The following is an 18,644-nucleotide window of genomic DNA, read 5'->3' as shown; positions in this document are numbered from 1 at the left end:
GGTTGTACATCTCCCATGACGAAGCTGGGAATACGTAATGAACTTTCAGTTTACCTTTCTCAATGAGATAACTTTTGAACCAAAACTTCATTTTGGTTCTGCAATCAGATACAGAGAGTTGCATATAGGTGCATGGTTGCTTTTAAACACGAAAGATTCAGATGTAATTCTTATCTCTACTTCAGCGATAACTACCTAAAAGTTTGTTTTGCTGTTTCTTTTTTTTATTATTTTTTTTTTATTAGGGATAAAGTACAGAATATTGATTGGGCAAGAGTTTTAAAGCTAGGTATCAACAACATTGAGGGAGAAATGTAAAATATGAGCAATTGATTCCTGCAAACTCTGATGCTGAGTTGGGCCATTCTGTTTAATTAAAGATGTCATTTGATTGTCTAAATCAAAGGTAGAACTGTCAAGCTTTCCAATTTTGCCAGTAGCCTGTGAGGCTGTTTTTCTTTGATGTACTATTGGGATTTTCTTGATAAATGCACATTTTTTTAAAATAATATTGTTTCTTTGAATCAAAATATTACCAGCTGTGTCTTGAGAAGGTATGCCTATTGGTTTCTACAACACAAAGGAAATTGTTGATGTGCTCTGAAACAACTAGTAGCCGTTGATGTCCCTTATTATGGATCCTCTCAATCGGACATCCTTATAAATAGGTTCAAGTTTAAGTAAGTGGATCTAGATACTTTTTTTTTAACTGAGTTTTTTCACATTATTGCCAGGTATGTACCTAGATAGCAAAATTCCAATTTCCCCTTTTTCACAATCTAGTCTCTCTTTTTGTGCCTCCATTTTCCATTATGTTAATTGAGTTTACAGCCTTCATGAGTTTGGGGGAAGCAGTTGTAGGATTCAGTATGATAATAGAAACAAAGAATGTTATGCAGAATATTACTTTCGCAGTCATGTATAAGTACATGTGGGTCATGTTAAATATGCATGTATTTTTCTATTTCTGTTTTTGTAGGATTATGACTTGGAGACAGACGTAAACAAATTGAGGTCAAGGCCAGGGCTTGATCGGCCAGAGGAAGAGCTTGGGCAGTATGAAGCTATGTGTCCGGAACTTTCCCTTAATTTTCAGGTAAAGTCATGGCATGACTTCCTTTATTTGTGAATGTTCTTGAAATTAAGAATTACTTGAAAGGGAATACTGACAAGAGATAACCAGGCAAGACTATTGCAAAAGCAAATAGTCTTATTCTAGGTGTCTTATAGGGGCTAGAAAAACAAAGATTAAGACTTTCTGCTGTGGTTGATTGGCCTGAATCAAGAATAATAGAAGGAGAATGATGATGTTTGATGCACATTTGGCTGGCTATGGATTAACTGAGTGCTACTGAATCAATTGCCACATGAGAAATCTGTCAGATAATAATTTGTATCCTTGCTGGCAATTTCAACATCAATATCAAGAGTGGAATGAGATGTGGAAAATAAATACTGTCAACTAGTGGTTTGAAAGAAGTGATGGAGAAGATTGCACTGCCTCTGAAATGCACCATTCAAATTGCTCTGTTGCAATTTGGGGCAAGAAATGAGGAGTATTGCACTTGTTACAAGTCTTAGAGTGAATATAGGAAAGCTGAAAGCTGTGACTCAAATATGAACATGGAAAAAGGACCATTGGCTAAATGTATCTGCTATACATACAGCGCTGTCAGGTTTATACTGTCCCTAAGTAATTAAATGGGATTAAATTATACTTCTGCATGAAGAAGGGATGGAGTTTTTAATGATAGATTGATCTCCTTTTGCCTGCTGTAACACTGAAAAAAAAAAAAAAAAAAAAAAAAGCCTTGTGAATTATCTTCCCAAATTTATGGTAACAGTGAGTTTTGATCATATATTACTCAATCTGATCTTTTTTATTTTTGGAGGACTACCGTTGAAACAACTTTGTGCTTAAAGGAATTCTGGTAGGTAGTTCTACTTTGGCTGTCCTATTGGATGAGTTATTTTATTATTTTGGGAGATTTGTAAATATTTTCTCTTTCTTCGTTGCAGGGTTTTCTCTGGAAGGAAGCATGATCTGTCTTTGAGTTTCTTTTAATTTCTTCTGCTTTTTAAATTTAAAGGAGCTTGATTCAGAGTCTGAAGAAGAGAAGAAGTCAGAGGACAGGACCGAGAATCTTCCCTCCACTTCATCTCATTTCATTCCAAGTGGGAATTCTGTGAAAGATCCAAACTGTAGATGGAGGACCCAAAGTGGCACAGAGGCAGGATCAGATCCAGGGGAGAAGGATTTCAAAGTTCCACTGCAGAGTTCAGCAAAGAAGGAGAAATGCTCAAGGAGTCTGATTGGTGAAAAGAGAGAGATTGTAGAAACAGTCCAAAATGCAAACTCCTATGAAGAAGACCCAGCCAAGAGTGATACATTTTCTCCATGTCCTCTCCCAAAAGAGGCTGCTTGGTACAAAAAAATATTTAACCCTCAGTGTGAGGCTTCAATTGATCCTACTTCTGGAGTGAGATCAGAGACCTCAGAAATAATGACAAAGCTTCTGGAGGAACACCAAGGGAATATCCCATTCCACAGCCCTCACTTCTACATAGCCAGGGCCAAAGGTACCAAGTCCATACCAGCCTACAGAGACTTGGCATTCCCTGATTTCTGGGGCCACCAGCCCCCTCCTTCCTGCAAGCCCATGTTGGAGCGGCAGTATGGAGTTCAAAGGTGATTGCGCTTTGATATGATTAGGTTTTGACTGTCACATCTCTGAGTTACCTAGGAAGTTATAGAACAAATGTTGGACTGTTTGCCACAGGATATTTTTATTTAGGTTTTACTCTTGAGGATAAGAAAATTACGTTTACCTGGATAGGGAACAGGTTAGAAACCAACAAGCCTATGTGTCAGTGGAGGAATGGTGAATTTGCCCATGCGTTGCTTTCTTTGTCTGGTAGATAAAGGTGGCAGAGTCCATGCTGGAGTGAGATTTTTATGGCTTCTGTGAATCCATAAACACTCACCTATCTCATATTCTAAACTGCTGTTGATTAATCTAGCTATTGATAAATGTATTGGGATCAGTGTTGCTATGCATGTGATGAGACCCAGAGCTGGTCAGAGCACTGAGAAACATCTGTGTGTGCCTTTTCTTTCAAGTAGGTACACCAAGAGCCAGAATTATGGTGTGCAACGTGATGAAAGAATGAAAACGGGTCTTCCCTTTGGCACACTGCTAGAGGCTTCTGTTCTCTTGTCATTTCAGGTGTACAGTGAAAGGGAAAGCTGTATTTTAGTGCTGTTTTGGGAGAGGGAATTCTTTTTGTAACCACTGTTGTTTCTGTTCCATCTGTGACTGTGTGCAATGAGTTTGCATTTCGTTTTAGTGACATAGGAGTTTATAACCAAGCAACAAAGAGGTTGAATATACAGGTCTCTGAACTAAACTTTAAAGGTGATGAACACTAATCAAATGGAGTTTGTGAAGAAGCATTGTTTTCTGACATCTACAGGGAATTCTTTCTGTAGCAAATACAAAAGCTAGAAGTCTTATTTAGAGGCAAATTCATGATCCCATCTTCTTGCACTGTTGCTCTAAGAGCTTTGCTTTTGTGATTGTAATAACGTGTAACTGTACAGCTAAAATGGGAATAATCATATTATGCTTCAGGGCATAACATGATTGCTGCAAAGGTCAGGAAGTAAATCTGGCATTCTACATTTGATCTCCTTTTGGGATCAGAGAACCTCAGTTTAATAATGAGTAGAAATTAGACTGTTTTGGAGTGAAGATTCACTGGGAGACAGCTGAGTAGGTCTGAAAGTTATGATAGATATTTTCCCATAGGAGCAAGGCTAGCCAGTTGGAGGAATATGATTGACTGGAAAGAAACCAGGGGTGAAACAGACTGGATAGAATACTTCAAAGAGTAAAAATCGTGTAGAATAAGTTGTTTCATTCAAAAGGCAACTTGTGGTAATGGAAGTGGAGTAGGAGCTTTCTCATGGTTAAGTGAATAGATAAGTACAGGTGAAGTTCACCTGGAATTAGCTGAACTCATCTTTCTTACCAGTCCTTCAAAAGAATTTTTTAAGCCTTTTCACATTTCTTCTAGATTACCTTTTCTGAGACTTCTCACAGTGAAGTCTCAATTTGTTCTCACAATTTGTTGGTTTGTTTTTTTGTATGTTTTTTTTGTTAGGGACAAAGTACTGGATGATGTTCGTCGCTTAATCCAGCCTGGTGATTTGATAGGAAGAACTGTTTTTGATATAGATGAGCCCAGGTGGGTAAACTAAATACAGAGTATTGTAACTAGTGGCACAGTCAGTGCTGCTGGTGAGCTCTTTTTACTTGGTTAACCTCAGATAAAGATATGCAAGAAGTGATGTAGGAGGCAAGGGCCAACAGGAAAAGTTTCCTGCAGGAGTACATTCCTGGTACGTGGCCCTGGGGAAAGGATTTGCTTTGGAACTGACTGCAGTTTCTTCTGATCTGTGACCTTCTTGTCTGCCCTCTACTATGTCTTATCACAGATAATAATGGAAATCTTGTATAGTGCTGGCTTGTGTAATTAATGACCTAGTGGGAGTAAGTCAGGGTGAAAGTAACTAGAATGAAGAGAGCAATAAGAATTGGGACAAAATTGATTATTGGGAAAGAAAAAGAAGACGAAATGTAGAATCATTAAGCAAGAGTCAAGAAGGATGCTGCATTGGATAGAAAGATTATGGATTTGCTAATCTCTTGCTACTTCCCAGGGTCTTGCTTATGAAGAGCTTATGAAAAGCTGTATTAATATACAAAAGGTGCTGGGGTGGACTTGTCTTTGAAGCAACCTGCTTATTTGGTATCTTTGCTTTGATTTACTGCAGTCACTCAAGCCCAGGTGCTCCAGACTGTCTGACATTCTTCTCCAAGTTTGAATCGGGTAACCTTCGCAAAGCCATCCAAGTGCGTGAGTAAGTATTCCTGTGGTGGCTGTGACCCAGCCAGGCTTTCTGCTGCGTCCACTGTATGACATGCTGGGATTCTGCTGTGTTCTGAAAGCATCAGCCAGGGCAGCAAGTTTTATGATGCAGAGCTTATGATGACTGCCAACATTAGATGTCCTGAAAGAAACAGGAGTGTGAAAGCAGAGCTCATAAAGTTTTACATGACTAAAATATTGTGAATACCTAAAAGTGTGTTTGGATGCCACTGGTTTGATGGAGCTCGTTGACAGCGTATTAATGAGTTTGGTTACATTCAGCAGATTCAGTGGTGGATTGGTAGGAAGTTCATGGGTGCTGTTTCTTTGTCTTCTTTAACAGGTTTGAGTATGACTTAATTATGAATGCAGATGTGAACACCAACCAGCATCACCAGTGGTTCTACTTTGAAGTCCGTGGCATGAAATTAGCAGTTCCCTATCGCTTCAACATTATCAACTGTGAGAAGCTCAATAGTCAGTTTAATTATGGTATGAATCTTTGGGAAATTGGGATACTATTCTGTTCACACGGATATACTTTTTGTGCCATAACCACGTCTATAAAGGAGACAGTAAGCTTCATTTTATTTGCACTGAAATCCACCAAAAGAGTTATTTTAGGTTTGACGAATAACTTTTTCCATATCCTCAAGACAACTGAGGAGCGAACTGTGTGTTGAGATAGGATTTGTGGAAAAAATGGTCATTGTTCTTTGATTAGAAACCAGAACTGAGGAAGAACGGCACTGGGGTTGGAAAAAGAAAGAAAGGGGATCTTCTGGGATTGAATGAGTAGCACAGGATTGAAGAGCTCTTATAAGATTTAGATAAATAAAGATAATGGTCAAACAAATATTAATGATTTTTGGGGTTTATTGAAAGCCATCTCTCTGCCTTTAGACCTGATGAGACTTCTGTTGATACAAAAAATTCTGTAACAAGCTGTCTTTGAGCTCCTGTCATAGTCTATAGTTCAGGAGAAAAGCTGCATTGCTTAGAAATAGACAGGGCAAATCCTGGCTTTCAGTGCTCATTTTAGCAGAGAAATGATTTAATCTGCATGAAGATTGTGGGTTGAATTCTTAGCTGGCATAGGCAGTTTTTCATTTGTTTCCATGGAGCTGTGCTAATTTACACCAGCTCAAGACCAGATTCAGAATGTTTAATAAGTCCTTAATATCAGACTTTACATTCCTCTGAAGCCCCGTGGATACAACCTTCAACATCACAAGGGGAACACTCTCAGGATCAATGTACCTAAAACAAATAGCACTAGGAGCTGGAATGACATGTCACTTGTATTTGTGAAACTAGCTGGATGAGTGGCATAATGAATTATAAGGCTTTTGCTCTTTAGCCCTAAGGGCTGGAGTTCAAGTACTCATATAGATCCCAAATGAAAGCACATTTTGTGTTTGTCATCTTATTCTGCTTTTTGAATAAGCAAGCCATTAAAATTACGTGTCTGATGGCAGCCTGAAAATGAAGTATATCGGGGCCCTTCTTATTGCAAACCCCACTGCTACCTTTGATATTGCCACTGGTGTCTTCATAGCTTGAAATTCTGAGTATTATTGGTGGAATATTGCTTATTATCTGCTATCTTGTCTGTTGTCAGCATTTTTCACCTCTTTTTGCAAACTGAAATTGGACATGACTTGCATGTTCAAGCGTGTAATGAAAAATACATACTTGAAAGAAAAATGTTTAAAAAAACATCCTGTGTAATGAGGGTAAGCCATGGCATGCTTTCGTATGGCTTGTAGGAGGGACTGGTTGTTAGAACAGCTCTTCTGTGGGTTGCTTCTGCTGTACTGAGAGAGTACACATGCTCCAGCTTATTCAGCTTGGGTGAGTGAGGCTCAGTGCTCCTCCCAGCACGTGCTTGATATTCACACAGACTGTGGATAAGAGGTGTTACCGACTTGCTAGATTTCCTTGGCACTTCCCTGGGCTAATGCCCATGTCATAATACTAGGACTTCAGTGCCATGAGTGGCAATAATTTACAGATCTTGATTATTAGCCTGTTTTGAGTCTTCTCTTCCCTTTTGCTCTCAGCTGGGTGGCACTGCCTAATTTTCACATCAGCAGAGAAGGCATCTTGTGAAACAGTTGTGATAAGGAGCAGGGCAGGCTGGGAAATGCAGCTTCCACCTCTCTCCTTCCTTTTTCCACCTAAGAATTCCACCCCGGAAAATACTGAGATTTGTCTCAGAAACCTGATTTGTGTTTGTTTTCTAAATGGAATGTTTCCATGGGGAGAATGCAAAGGAAAAGCTGATTTTTTTTTGAATTGAAGTCAGATGGCAGACCAGTATCAGTCATTACTCTGAGGCAGTTTGGTATGTATGGAGCTTTGCACTCACAGGGAAAGGAAGGAGATGGAATTTGGGATGCTGAGAACAGTGCAGATCTTAAAGCCCACACCTCACCAGGGCCACCCAGTGCCTCTCTGGTGAGGGCAGGATCCTTGCTGTATTACTAACAGGGCAAGCAGGTGGTGGAGTGAAAGAATTTGCTAGAAGAATGGCCTGCAAATGGGATGGCTTCATGGAGCTGTGAATAAACGTGTGCACAGTTCAGATGGAGCTGCATAGCTCAGGGCTTGAAATGGTAATGTTTTGGAGGTCAGGGAGAAGTCATCTTGCAGAATAATGCAGTGCAAAGACAGATGCTGCTGTTATCAGCACTTAGATCTTCAGCGTAGTCAGTTTCAATCATAATAATCAGTGTTATTTAGGTCTAATTGAAAATTTGAAAACTTATTGTAGGACAGTTTTTCTTGCTGCTTTCTGAAAGGATAATTCTAGATGCACCACAGGCCTCTAATGTTGTGGCAGGATTAAGGATTCAATAAGAGTGCAGCCAAGCATGAAATACTGTACTAAACAAATTACTGATCTGTTTGATATGTTGATTCCTATTCTTCTCTTCTTTCCCTTCCTCAATGTGTATGTAAACAGAGCAGCTGAAGTCCTCCTTTCCAAAGGCCAGCAGAATTATTTATTTTCTAACAAACCCTAATTCAGCTCTCTTCTGGCAGTGTTTTTCAGGACTGACATGGCTACAGTAGAACCAAGCATGGAAATATATTTACTTTGCATTAACTATCTGCCAAGAGAGCACAGAGAAAATAATAATCCTTCTTGTTTTGCCTTTTCCTCTCCATCTCTATCTTTTCCAACCAGGGATGTCATGTCACTTGAAACTCTTGTTTTCTGCAGGCATGCAGCTGGTTATGTATTCGGTGAAGGAAGCTCTCCAGGGCAGGCCTCTCTGGCTTCGAGCAGGACACAATATCAGCTACTACAAGTAAGTAGTGGTAAATAGTTTGTAGCTCTTCAGTTCCCCTCCTGTTAGCTGTATAGATGTTAACCTCCAACCACAGTGCCATGTGTTTTAAATGCCTCTAAAATGATGCTAGTTGGAGGTTTTGTGTGCTTCTGAAGCTGCTCTCCTGAGAGCTAGCATACTGTGGTGCAATGGATTCCTTTTGCATGCCTGCAACCTCTGATTTCTTTTCGTATGGGCTTCTGGATGCAAGACACAATGAGCAATACCAGCAGATGCAAGCTGGGCAAGCTTCACGTGCTAATTACCATACAGCAATGGCTTATCCTGTCATTAACAAGACGGTTACTGTAAAGTGATTAAACAGCAGCTGACTTCCAAGATTAAACCATGATTGTACAATTAATCAAGTAATCAGATTCTTGTTTAGAATATGAGAGAATGGAGTTTTATTGATTTGGTGTTTTCTAATTTTACGTTGAATTATGTATATGTCAACATGTTCATCCAGGGTGACTACTCATTGTCTGTCTCATTGCCTATTTGCACATGTTTTGTATACGCAAGAATTCTTATAGAGACATATGAACTCTCACCTCTGCTGAAAGTCCAATCCCTTTTGTTTCACTGTTTAGCAAGTCGATTCCCAGTCATGAGAAATTGTGCTATGGCACGGAGTCTGAACAAAGTACATCTGTGGGTGCTCAGGTGATGGCTTCAGAACAGGAGGAGATGGGATCACTGTACGGATACCACACTACTTTTATTTTGGGGAGAGCATCTCATTTCATTTCTGTTCACTCTGGTCCCATATCCTGGGGGACAGACTGGCGGATTTTGCAGGGAACCTCATCTATTTAATTTTCCCAGGTAAAAGTACCAAATTCATGAATTTGGAATGCCCTTAACTACTTCTGCTGCACAGCTCTCACTGGGGGCAGCCTCTGAGCTGAAGGACAGTGGGAGGAAAGGCATATTCATGAAATACCCAGGTGATGCTCATCTCTGCTGACATTCATCTTTGCTGAAGATGGGATAGTTCACTCATAAAGATGAACGTTGTGGCACAGCTCTGTCACTGCGTAACTTTCCCATATGTCTTACAAGAGAGCTTTTATGTTGCAGAGAATATTAGCAGAGCTCTTGTCAAAAGGGAGCTGAGTGACGCTTCTGCTCTATTTTATTGCCTCTCCAAGATGTGACAGGATACACCCATGATAAACAGAGTTGCAGTTACTATCAGATCATCTAATTCACTTGCTGTCTTGGCAGCTTTTATGCACTGAATAATATTCCTTTCCAGCAAATTATCTGAGGAACAATGGCAGCGTGCTGAATTGGTGACAACGTGCTTGTGGCTTTTGGTTTCATGGCTCATTCTAGGCATATTAGAAAACCTCCAGCTTTTCCAGATCGTATTCAGTTCACAGATGATAATGAGGCACATGGAGTGTTTTGTTCTCACATCACCACTAAAGACTTTGCTATTTGGTGGCCATAGCAGTGTCAGAACTAGGTCTTGTTTCTCTTTAGCGTCTTTATAATCACGTTATAAGGAATCATCATTAGCAGGCTATATATCTTGGTTCTGATGATATCTATGAGAGAGTGCTGTGACACTGGTAGCACCTGATGTTCATAGCATGAGTGTAAGCCTTAGTAGCAAGATGCTCATGGGAACAGTCTACTTTGAATAGGATTCTGCCTACGATCTGGAGAATAAAAGTGCCTTAACTTGGATATGGCTCTTGAAAGGGAAGTGGTGTATTTTTCGGTTCCCAGTGTGGCAGGCCCCAAAGTAACAGCTGAATTTAGGCATGAACCATAAATTGTTAAATGCTACTGCTGTGTTATAAACCAAAGCGCTACTAAACATGGTGCATGTACCACATCAGGACATGCTGTAAAATGAGGATAACAAACTCCAAGTGGTATATGGATTTTAGACAAAGGGATGCAGGTGATAAACAGTTAATTTTCCAGTTAGGCTCCTTTTCAAACACCCCAGTAATCCAAGACAGATATTTTCTTCTGCCATTTTAGTCTAAGCTGATACAATGCTGTGTATTCCATCATCTGCCACTGCTTTTGATAGATAAGATGAGCAAGACTTGTTGGATTTCCTGAGGTAGAATCCAGCTCCTTTACCAGTTTGTGTCTATCTTTGGCCAAGAGCTTCACTGTATGTGTTTCACTTTCCCAGTCTATACGACATGGATAATTAGTCACTTCCCTACTACGCAGATAAATGGGAGGCAAGTTTTAATTAGATAATGCTTGCAAAGGTACTTTAAGCTCAAAAAATTACTGCACGGTGTAAGCGATAAGTATTATTATAATTGTTATTAACTTCTCATCATAGCTGTATTAGAAATATATTACCTGTATGTTATTTCTGAAGGAGAGCAGCAAGCAAAATGATTTAATTATTATAAAGGGACTGAAAGGCATGGTATGTACAACTTGTAACATGATTTTAAAAAGGAAAAAAAGCCCCCCTTGGTCTCTTATTTCCTGTCTAATAACAAGTGCATTATCTTCTGGAAAGCTTGTGAGACTTTAGGAACATTTTTTGAAAGAGAACATAAATAAAGTAGTAGGGAACAGATGTTGCTATGGTCTTTTTTTAATTCCATCAAGACCTGACAGATGAAAGGTGAAAATACATTTGCACTCTCCAGACAGAAGATGAGATCTTGCTGAATGGTGTTTCAGTTCATTAGGAAAACTCTGTTATCTGTCAGTAATGCTGTAGAATTCTGGTCAGGATTGGGCCATCATCATGCAGGGTCCTGTAGAAATGCAGAAGGAAAGACAATCTCAGCTCCCATGTAAGTAGGCAAGGATAAGTTAGGGCATGTGAGTGGAGGATAGCACTGATGCTCACCTGCTGAGATAAATAAATCTCATGCCAGTGTTACAACAAACGCTACGTGGGCTGCAGCACCAGCAAAGCCCAGAATAGCCCAGAATAATAGCCTCTTCCCTGCTTGTTAATTTGGGTTTCCTGCTGGTAGGGTAGCGTTGAAAAAAAGGGGTGTGGAATAAAAAGTATTAGCCTGGTGCAGTAACAAGGAAGCAGTAGAACCATCTCGGGGTGTCAGCAGCTGCAGGAAAGAGGGAGGGAAGGAAGAAAAATGCAGTTGAAAAAGTTTCCTTTAAAAAGATTCAGAGTTAGTGCATCGTATGATGGATTGTGAGGTGAACAGATTATATGCTGTAGGAATACACAGTCGTTTACGTTGCGCACACACAGGTGGTTTTTCTGACACATCAGTGAAGAACCGTGAAGCCTCACAAAACCACTTATAAACTTCCTGCTGCTCCCAGATGGCTTACTGGAGATTGAAGAAGGTAGCAAGAAGTGATTCAAAGTCTAGGAGCATCTGGGTAGTGTTCTGGAATTGCAGAGAGGCTCAAAAGAAGAATGAAGTAGACTGCTAAGCAGCCAAGTTTGGGAGCTCTGCATCTATACTCTCAGGATCATCAGATCTGAGTGCTACTGGGGCAAAGAAGCGTGGTCTTCTAGGGTAGTATCAAGGTCAGAGGTGTCTGGTGGTGCAGAGCTTGTGGGTTAGGTGGCCATTTTAGGCAAGAGAGACTTTTTGACTGCAGTATTACTGATGGTAGAGGGATAAGCTTTTACTAGACCATAAGAGACAGGCAGGAGGACTTCCCAAATGTGTATGTAAAACATATGGACAGTATCTTCCTGCAAGGTCTTGCTTCCCCCAGGATCTCTGATCACAACTACAAATTTGAATGGGAGAACTCAGATGATCTCTGTGCTTTGTGAAAGTTCTCCATGAGTAAGGTTATCTGACCTTCCAAGTAACGCTGACTATAACCAGAGGCTACGGAGATGAGTCCTTTCCTTCCCCACAATACAAGAATGGCTCTTAATCATTCTTCAACATTAAAGCTAACAGGAACTAGATCAAATGGTATTGTCCTGACCTTTAAAAAATTGCTATATAGATATTCCTATATTTGTTGATTCACTGCATTTTTTAATCTGAGTCTCTTTGTCCAATATTACAGTGGTTTATCTGTGAGAAAAGTGTTGGGGTGAAGGGTTCAGCTGAGGATAAAATTGTAAATTTTCAGTTTGCCCGTGGGACTCAGTGTTCCTGTACTGTCTATTGATCCACTCAGTATCATTTACATGTTTCTAACTATTACATTCAGGTATAAAAACAAAACAAAACAAAAAAACAAATCCACACACACAAAAAAACTCAACAGCATTGTATTGTGTCTTCTGTATGAAAAAGAGCTGATTGTTTTGGAGAGTTTGACAAGAATAATTACCTTTTCTCTCCACCCCTTTGAATAAGAATGAACAGCAGCAAAATAAACTAGTATTGTAAATTTCAGGAGCTGAAATTGCATCTTTTGGTTGCCTTCTCTATTTTGCATTTTAATGCAACGTTGATGATAACATTTGTCAAAGAAACCTCCCAGTCCTTCAGAATCAGAAGGTTCCACAACAGCATAATTGGTGCTGTGTGGGAAAAATATTGTTTGAAATGTACTTGTGGATGCAATTTGCTGTGAAGCTTCTCCCTAAAGTGCATGAATTGTTTCTTTCGTCTGTGCTGAAAGAAAACTTTCTTACTCAGTCTCAAGTCATCTCTTTATCAGAGTACATCTCTTGCAAGAGATTAGATTGGGAATAGATTGAGAAGCTCTCTTCCAAATTTTGTAGTTTTAATGCAGGGAGCTCCAAGGGCTCGAGTACAATAATAGGCCTTGATGGCCCTGACTCACCTCCTTTTTGTCTTCCACCCAACGCCATTTGCCCATGGATTGAGCAGCTCTAATTAAAGGCTTTCCTGGCCACTTGGTCCTTGCTTGTCTATGCTGTAGAGAGGACTCATCACCACGAACTCATGAATCATGGTTGAACATGTCTGCCATCCCTGGGCATGCCCTGCTCAGGTACCGTGGGAGAGGACCCTGTCCGGTGAGGCCCATGACCTCCTGGCTTTGATGTCAAGCCCAGTTCCCTGTCCCTTAGGGAGAAACTGACCCTCATGTTCCCTGACAGGGAGAGGCTGAAGGATTTGAAAAGGGGAGTTCCAAAAGAGGATTTTTGGTTAGCTTTTAACTTGCAAATATACGCGCAGTCGCATCTCTGTAGACAGTCTCCATAAAAACCCATTCTCCTCCTCTTCCTACTCAGGAGCGAGCCACTGATGGCATTTGAAAGGTGGCTTTCAAATTCATGATAAACGTCCTGTGTTCTTCCTGAAATATCCCTTGTCTTCCTGAATGACTGGTTTCGTATTCTAGTGAGTTATTTGTCTTTTTGAAGTCTTCAAGCTTTCACAGGATAGTTTCATTCGGCATTGTTCAGGCATGTCAATAAGAAGTTTTATCTTGAATCTTGGAAGCAATACAGCGATGTTAGCTGAATGCGTTAGTTTAAATATCTAGATTGCACTATGTGAACTAGCATTAGTTGATTTCTTATTTTCACCTTCACAAAATGAAATAACCTCTTACCTCCTATAAGAGTTCCCATCCTGGAGCAGCTGAGACTGGCTGTGCTCAGCACTACTACATGCTGTTCTGTAGTGTTCTGTTGCTTACCTGCCTGTGAGAACAGTGAATCCCAGCAGAGCCCTGAAACTAGGTTTGCTCAGTGGTGCTTAAAATCATGGTGCTTCTTACATTTTTGTGTCTAGCAGGACCACAGTTTATCAGACCTTCCTAGTTTTCATATAGCTGATAGGTGCATTGCTACACTACAGGATGTTGTTTTGCACTGTTCTATTTTTCACCTTCTTGTTGCTGGGATTGGACTGATTGTATTTGCATGTTGCCTTCGCAGACTTTGCACAACAGTGGATTGAGTCTGGAGCTCATCTTCGGTTTGAGGTGAAAACTCATTTAGGATAGGTAGTACTCTGAATGCTTAGTTCTTTCATTTGCATCTGGAAATGATAACTCTCTACTTCCCCCTTTTTTTCTTCCTTCAGAAACCACTACCGCTGCAGTGCGGCTGCAGGAGGTGCAAGAGGAAAATGCTATTACACACTCACTTTCAGCATTGAGTTCCCCCACGAAGATGATGTCTGCTACCTGGCCTACCATTACCCCTACACCTACTCTGCAATGATGGTAATGCTGATATGTCCATCTAGATAAGATAGCAGGCCTGATAGTTTGGAGCTGCTTGGGTATGAGAAGATGTTGTGATAGCATAGAGGTCTGCTCTCACAAGCAGTTGTTTAATTATCATGATGCTCTCATTGTCTTACTTGAAGCTGCAGGCTCTGTTAGCTTCGGAGCCTAGAATGTTGTAGGAAAAATGATTTCTTTACGGAATAAGCTGGAGTGCAAACATTACAGTTGTATGATAATGCAAACCAAAGGTGTCTCCATTTGCTTGGAGATGTGGCATCCCCCTGAGAGGAGGAGGATTCTCAAGCTAATGACAAGTCAGAAGTGAAGGCTGCTCACTGCTGCTTCTGACAGAAGACAGCAGCTCAGCTTTCAGAGCTACACCCACAAGCAGAGTGATACCACAGTGCTGGGTTTCATTCAAATCCTCCTTGTCAGCTGTCTCATCTGTTCCAGTTGAAGTGTTAGGAGGTGTTTGTGACACACAAACCAGTGCTGTCAATTCAGAAACTAAGAGAATATAATTTCAAAGCATCAATTGTATGTAGTAGTACCAGATTTACTTTTGGGGGAAAGATTTGTTTCCTATCGCCTTTTCTGGTCAAAAGTAGATGTTAAGGGAATTTTCTGGTAAACACATCCAATGAATTTTCTCAGATTAATGTGGGAGAACCAAAGATCTCAGTGGAAAGTTGAAAGAAGGAAAATGAGTGGTTCTGGGATTTGCTTTGCTTCATTGCTCAGGGTGGAAAAGATCTTACTGAAAATGAAGACTGATCCTGTAGGTCAGTCTTTCACGCACTATTTCTGCCCTCTAGGAAAAAAAAATACGTGTATATATATATACGCATATACACTATATATATATATATATATATACACACACACATATACATATACACTATATATATATATTCACATTTCTACTGTTAGCGTTTTTAGTTCTGGGCACCAAATGCCCATGTGGTTTGGTTAAAAAAGAAGATGACTTATTCTAATTTTTACATTGATATTAATTTGCCATTATTAGATATGAAAGCATACACAGACTTTTGAGGGAGACAGAGTACAGAGTACTCTCTCACTTCGTAGCCTTGTAGCTCTGTATGCTGCCAGCATGATTTAATTAGATTTATTCCCTCTTGAAAACCAGTCTCTTGTCAAGAGCTTTGCATCCCATTATGGACGTTTAAAGAAACTACTTTTCAATCTCTGGGAGAAGGCCACTCAGGCCTCCATGGTCCAAACTGTGCCTACCAGCACTCTTCTCATCAGGCTTATGGCTACCAACTATTCCTCTGCATCAGTGAGGAAGAGACTATCCCAGAAGTGGGTTTTGACCTGTAGCCTTAAGGGCACACACATACTGTAGTCTGCTGTGGAGAAGACAAATGTAACACTGAAGAAGTGAGTGGGCTTATTCACCACCATACTTTATTATGGAGATGCAGTGCCTCATCATTATTTTACTGTTATTGATTCCTACCTTCTGCTGGCAAAAAAGCAGGAGAGACTTGGAGAGTTTCTATGCTGTGGGAATCACTGAATATCTCACCTACTCCTGAATGAATAGAATAGAGATGAAAAAGATATTATTCCTGGGCTTGCAGGGCCAAGTCTTGAAGTATTTCACCACCTCTTCAAATAACATGCTCATTGAAGTTGAAGGAAATTTTGCCTCTGGAAAAGTTTAAATGAACACAGACTCAGTTAGGACCATAAAAATTGGTAAATGAGAATTATGGATGGAAAAGATAGATAGATTGTTCTGTCCACCTCTTTAGCCAAAGCAAAATTGTTGCATCTAATAATTCTAAAAGGCTTATTTGCTTGGAATGGTTTAGAATATCTTGAGTGATGCAATTTACACATTTCCATGTTACTTTAATTTCCACAGTGAATAAACTAAATCGGGTCTGTGCACCAGCAGATTTTAGTTTAAAGCATTTGACCACTGGTGGAGTACGTTGATTTTACATATCAGTAATAAATTAAAAGTGATTAGGAACCCAAGGGCTCAATTAAATATGTGGTGCTTTGGGAAAGAAGATAAACTTGTTTTTGGAGTTAGTCATTTGGAAATGTTTAAAAATATCATATATATTTAATAGTTACAGGCGTATTTACTATGCTGTGAAATCCTATTTGAACTGGGTGCACTCTGCAGTTCATTACTTTTTGTCCATTAGTAATTATATTTATTTTATGAACAGTAATTTATATGTTTTTATATTATAGTGTTAATTGTTTAGATATCCAGCTGAAATCTCTGTGGCAACTATACCCAATTAAGTTTCACTGGGATTAGAAACATAAGTAAATCATGATATTGAGTTATCTGTATCTATGTAAGCTCTTTAAATGGCTCTAATAATTGAATTTACTTTATAGAGCAGTATGTTAATTGTTTTGTGGCATAGATGACTGTAAATTTCAGTTCTGTGTTTACATTCAAGTGGTCACTGAGAAAGCAGTTTGAAAGATGAAGTCTGAGGTTTTAGGGACATAAACGTCTTGTCCCTTAAACACTGGCTAAAATTTATCTGTGACTCATTAACACAAACACTTGGAATGTAAAGGTTGTTCTGTGACCTCGTGCATTGTAGTTAAGGTTCATTTAGTAGCATGTGCATACTGCAATTTACCTATTTCTACCAGTCTAGAGACAGCTAGACAACTTGTATCCCACAGCAGTTAGCAGCACTCTGCCATGGGGTTGCTTGAAGTATTATTGCCACTTTCACTTAGAGTGTAAAGACAGAGAGCCACTGAGATCTGCACGTCATCTGCTGTGTGGGTGGTGAAGGGCTGTGTGTCTAATGAGGCGATCAGAACTAGTTCCAAAAAGATATTGTTTTTAGTTTGACTATTCATTTTCTCCAATTTCTCAAGAAGCTGTTGTACATAAGAATTATTTAAAACTGGCAGCCATGAAATTTGGAGGCGGAAAAAATAAAACCTCTCATTTTTAAGTACCTTCTTAGAAAGATACCCTTGCTCACGTTATCCATTAATGATAGTACAAAATGTTGTTTTGATGTAAACTTTTCGACTGCCTCTAATCTGGACTTGTTCCTGAGTGCCAACAATACATGCTTGGCAGCTAACCAGCCAGTTCTATAAATGCTAAAAAGGACAACTTTTCACACTTACTACATGGTGCCTACACATAAAGAGTATGTGATTTTCTTCTGGACTTCATGTATGCATAGAAATTCCTTTGCATTAATAAAACCTAGGAACTGTTCTGGTAAAATAACATGGATAATAGTCACGTGCAGCTTCGGTGAACTAGGGTGTATTCTGAATGGCTCATGCATATTGATGCCATGTACAAAGAGATGATATTAACTGGAAGGATAGAGAAGCTGGTAAGTTAGCAAGAGATAAAATGAGTGCCAATAATGACATACAGCTAGTGGAATAAAATCAGATTTTGTAGTCATGAACTCCTTGATGAATCTGTTTATTTTCTTCTTCCTCAGTCCCATCTTGATGTCCTGGAACAAAGTAGGAACCCCAAGAAGGTGTACTGGAGGCAGCAGGTGCTCTGCCAGACACTAGGAGGAAATCCGTGCCCATTGCTCACAATCACTGCTATGCCAGAATCTAGAAAAAGTGACGACTTGGAGCAATTCTGTAAGTAGACAAATGAATTACTGAAAAAAAAATATGCTGGTAACTTGTGGTCATGTAAGAAGTGGCATTGCCAACCTGTTTTGTGAACGTGTTGATTCTCTTGCCTTACTTATTTTGGAATGAAAGAAATCTGAATATCAAAAATAAGCAATTACACCAATTACTTTAAATGACAGATTTACATGGAGGGAGGAAACATGAAATCATTCTTTACTTCAATTTTTTCTGTGGTAATCTGAAACAGTTACGAAGTTCAACAACAAATATCTCCAACTGCAAGAAACTGTTTTCAAATAACCAGTGGAACAGGAAACTTGAAAGAATTATTTTAATAGTTGACGTTCCAAACTGGAATGATTTATTCATTTTAAAGTTTCAAACTTGCCAAAGAAGTACAAGATCACTCCTGGTCACGTACAGTCGCTTTAGGATCTTATGGGTTGATATGCAAATATGTAATGTTATCTCACTGAGATATTAGGCTAGCTGTTTCCAAAGAGATTCTGTGATATATTTTATGATGGAATTCTCCTTTCAGAAGTATGTGGTGATAATTGAGTTGAACTTCTCATAATGTCCACGCCAAATACATAAACTAAAAGAAGTATCAAATATCAGAGTTGGGGAAGTTATTGCTGTCTCTCCTGA

At 39.5% G+C, this 18,644-nt stretch overlaps 1 protein-coding gene across 4 annotated transcripts in view; it reads left to right on the top strand.

The window, feature by feature from the left end:
- AGBL1 (ATP/GTP binding protein like 1) overlaps positions 1-18,644 on the top strand; it is a 325,974-nt gene that overhangs the window by 119,053 nt on the left and 188,277 nt on the right. For all 4 annotated transcript variants that reach the window (XM_025154074.3, XM_004943855.5, XM_425080.7 and 1 more), the window contains 8 exons: positions 980-1,096; positions 2,091-2,689; positions 4,165-4,248; positions 4,838-4,924; positions 5,276-5,424; positions 8,162-8,249; positions 14,213-14,354; positions 17,843-17,996. In XM_025154074.3, the coding sequence (XP_025009842.2) occupies positions 980-1,096; positions 2,091-2,689; positions 4,165-4,248; positions 4,838-4,924; positions 5,276-5,424; positions 8,162-8,249; positions 14,213-14,354; positions 17,843-17,996 (1,420 nt within the window). The remainder of the gene's footprint in view (positions 1-979; positions 1,097-2,090; positions 2,690-4,164; positions 4,249-4,837; positions 4,925-5,275; positions 5,425-8,161; positions 8,250-14,212; positions 14,355-17,842; positions 17,997-18,644) is intronic.

The sequence above is a fragment of the Gallus gallus genome, chromosome 10, assembly GCF_016699485.2.
Source record: "Gallus gallus isolate bGalGal1 chromosome 10, bGalGal1.mat.broiler.GRCg7b, whole genome shotgun sequence".
Taxonomy (NCBI): domain Eukaryota; kingdom Metazoa; phylum Chordata; class Aves; order Galliformes; family Phasianidae; genus Gallus; species Gallus gallus.
The sequence above is the reverse complement of the archived record's forward strand: the minus strand, read 5'-3'. Positions and strand labels throughout refer to the sequence as shown.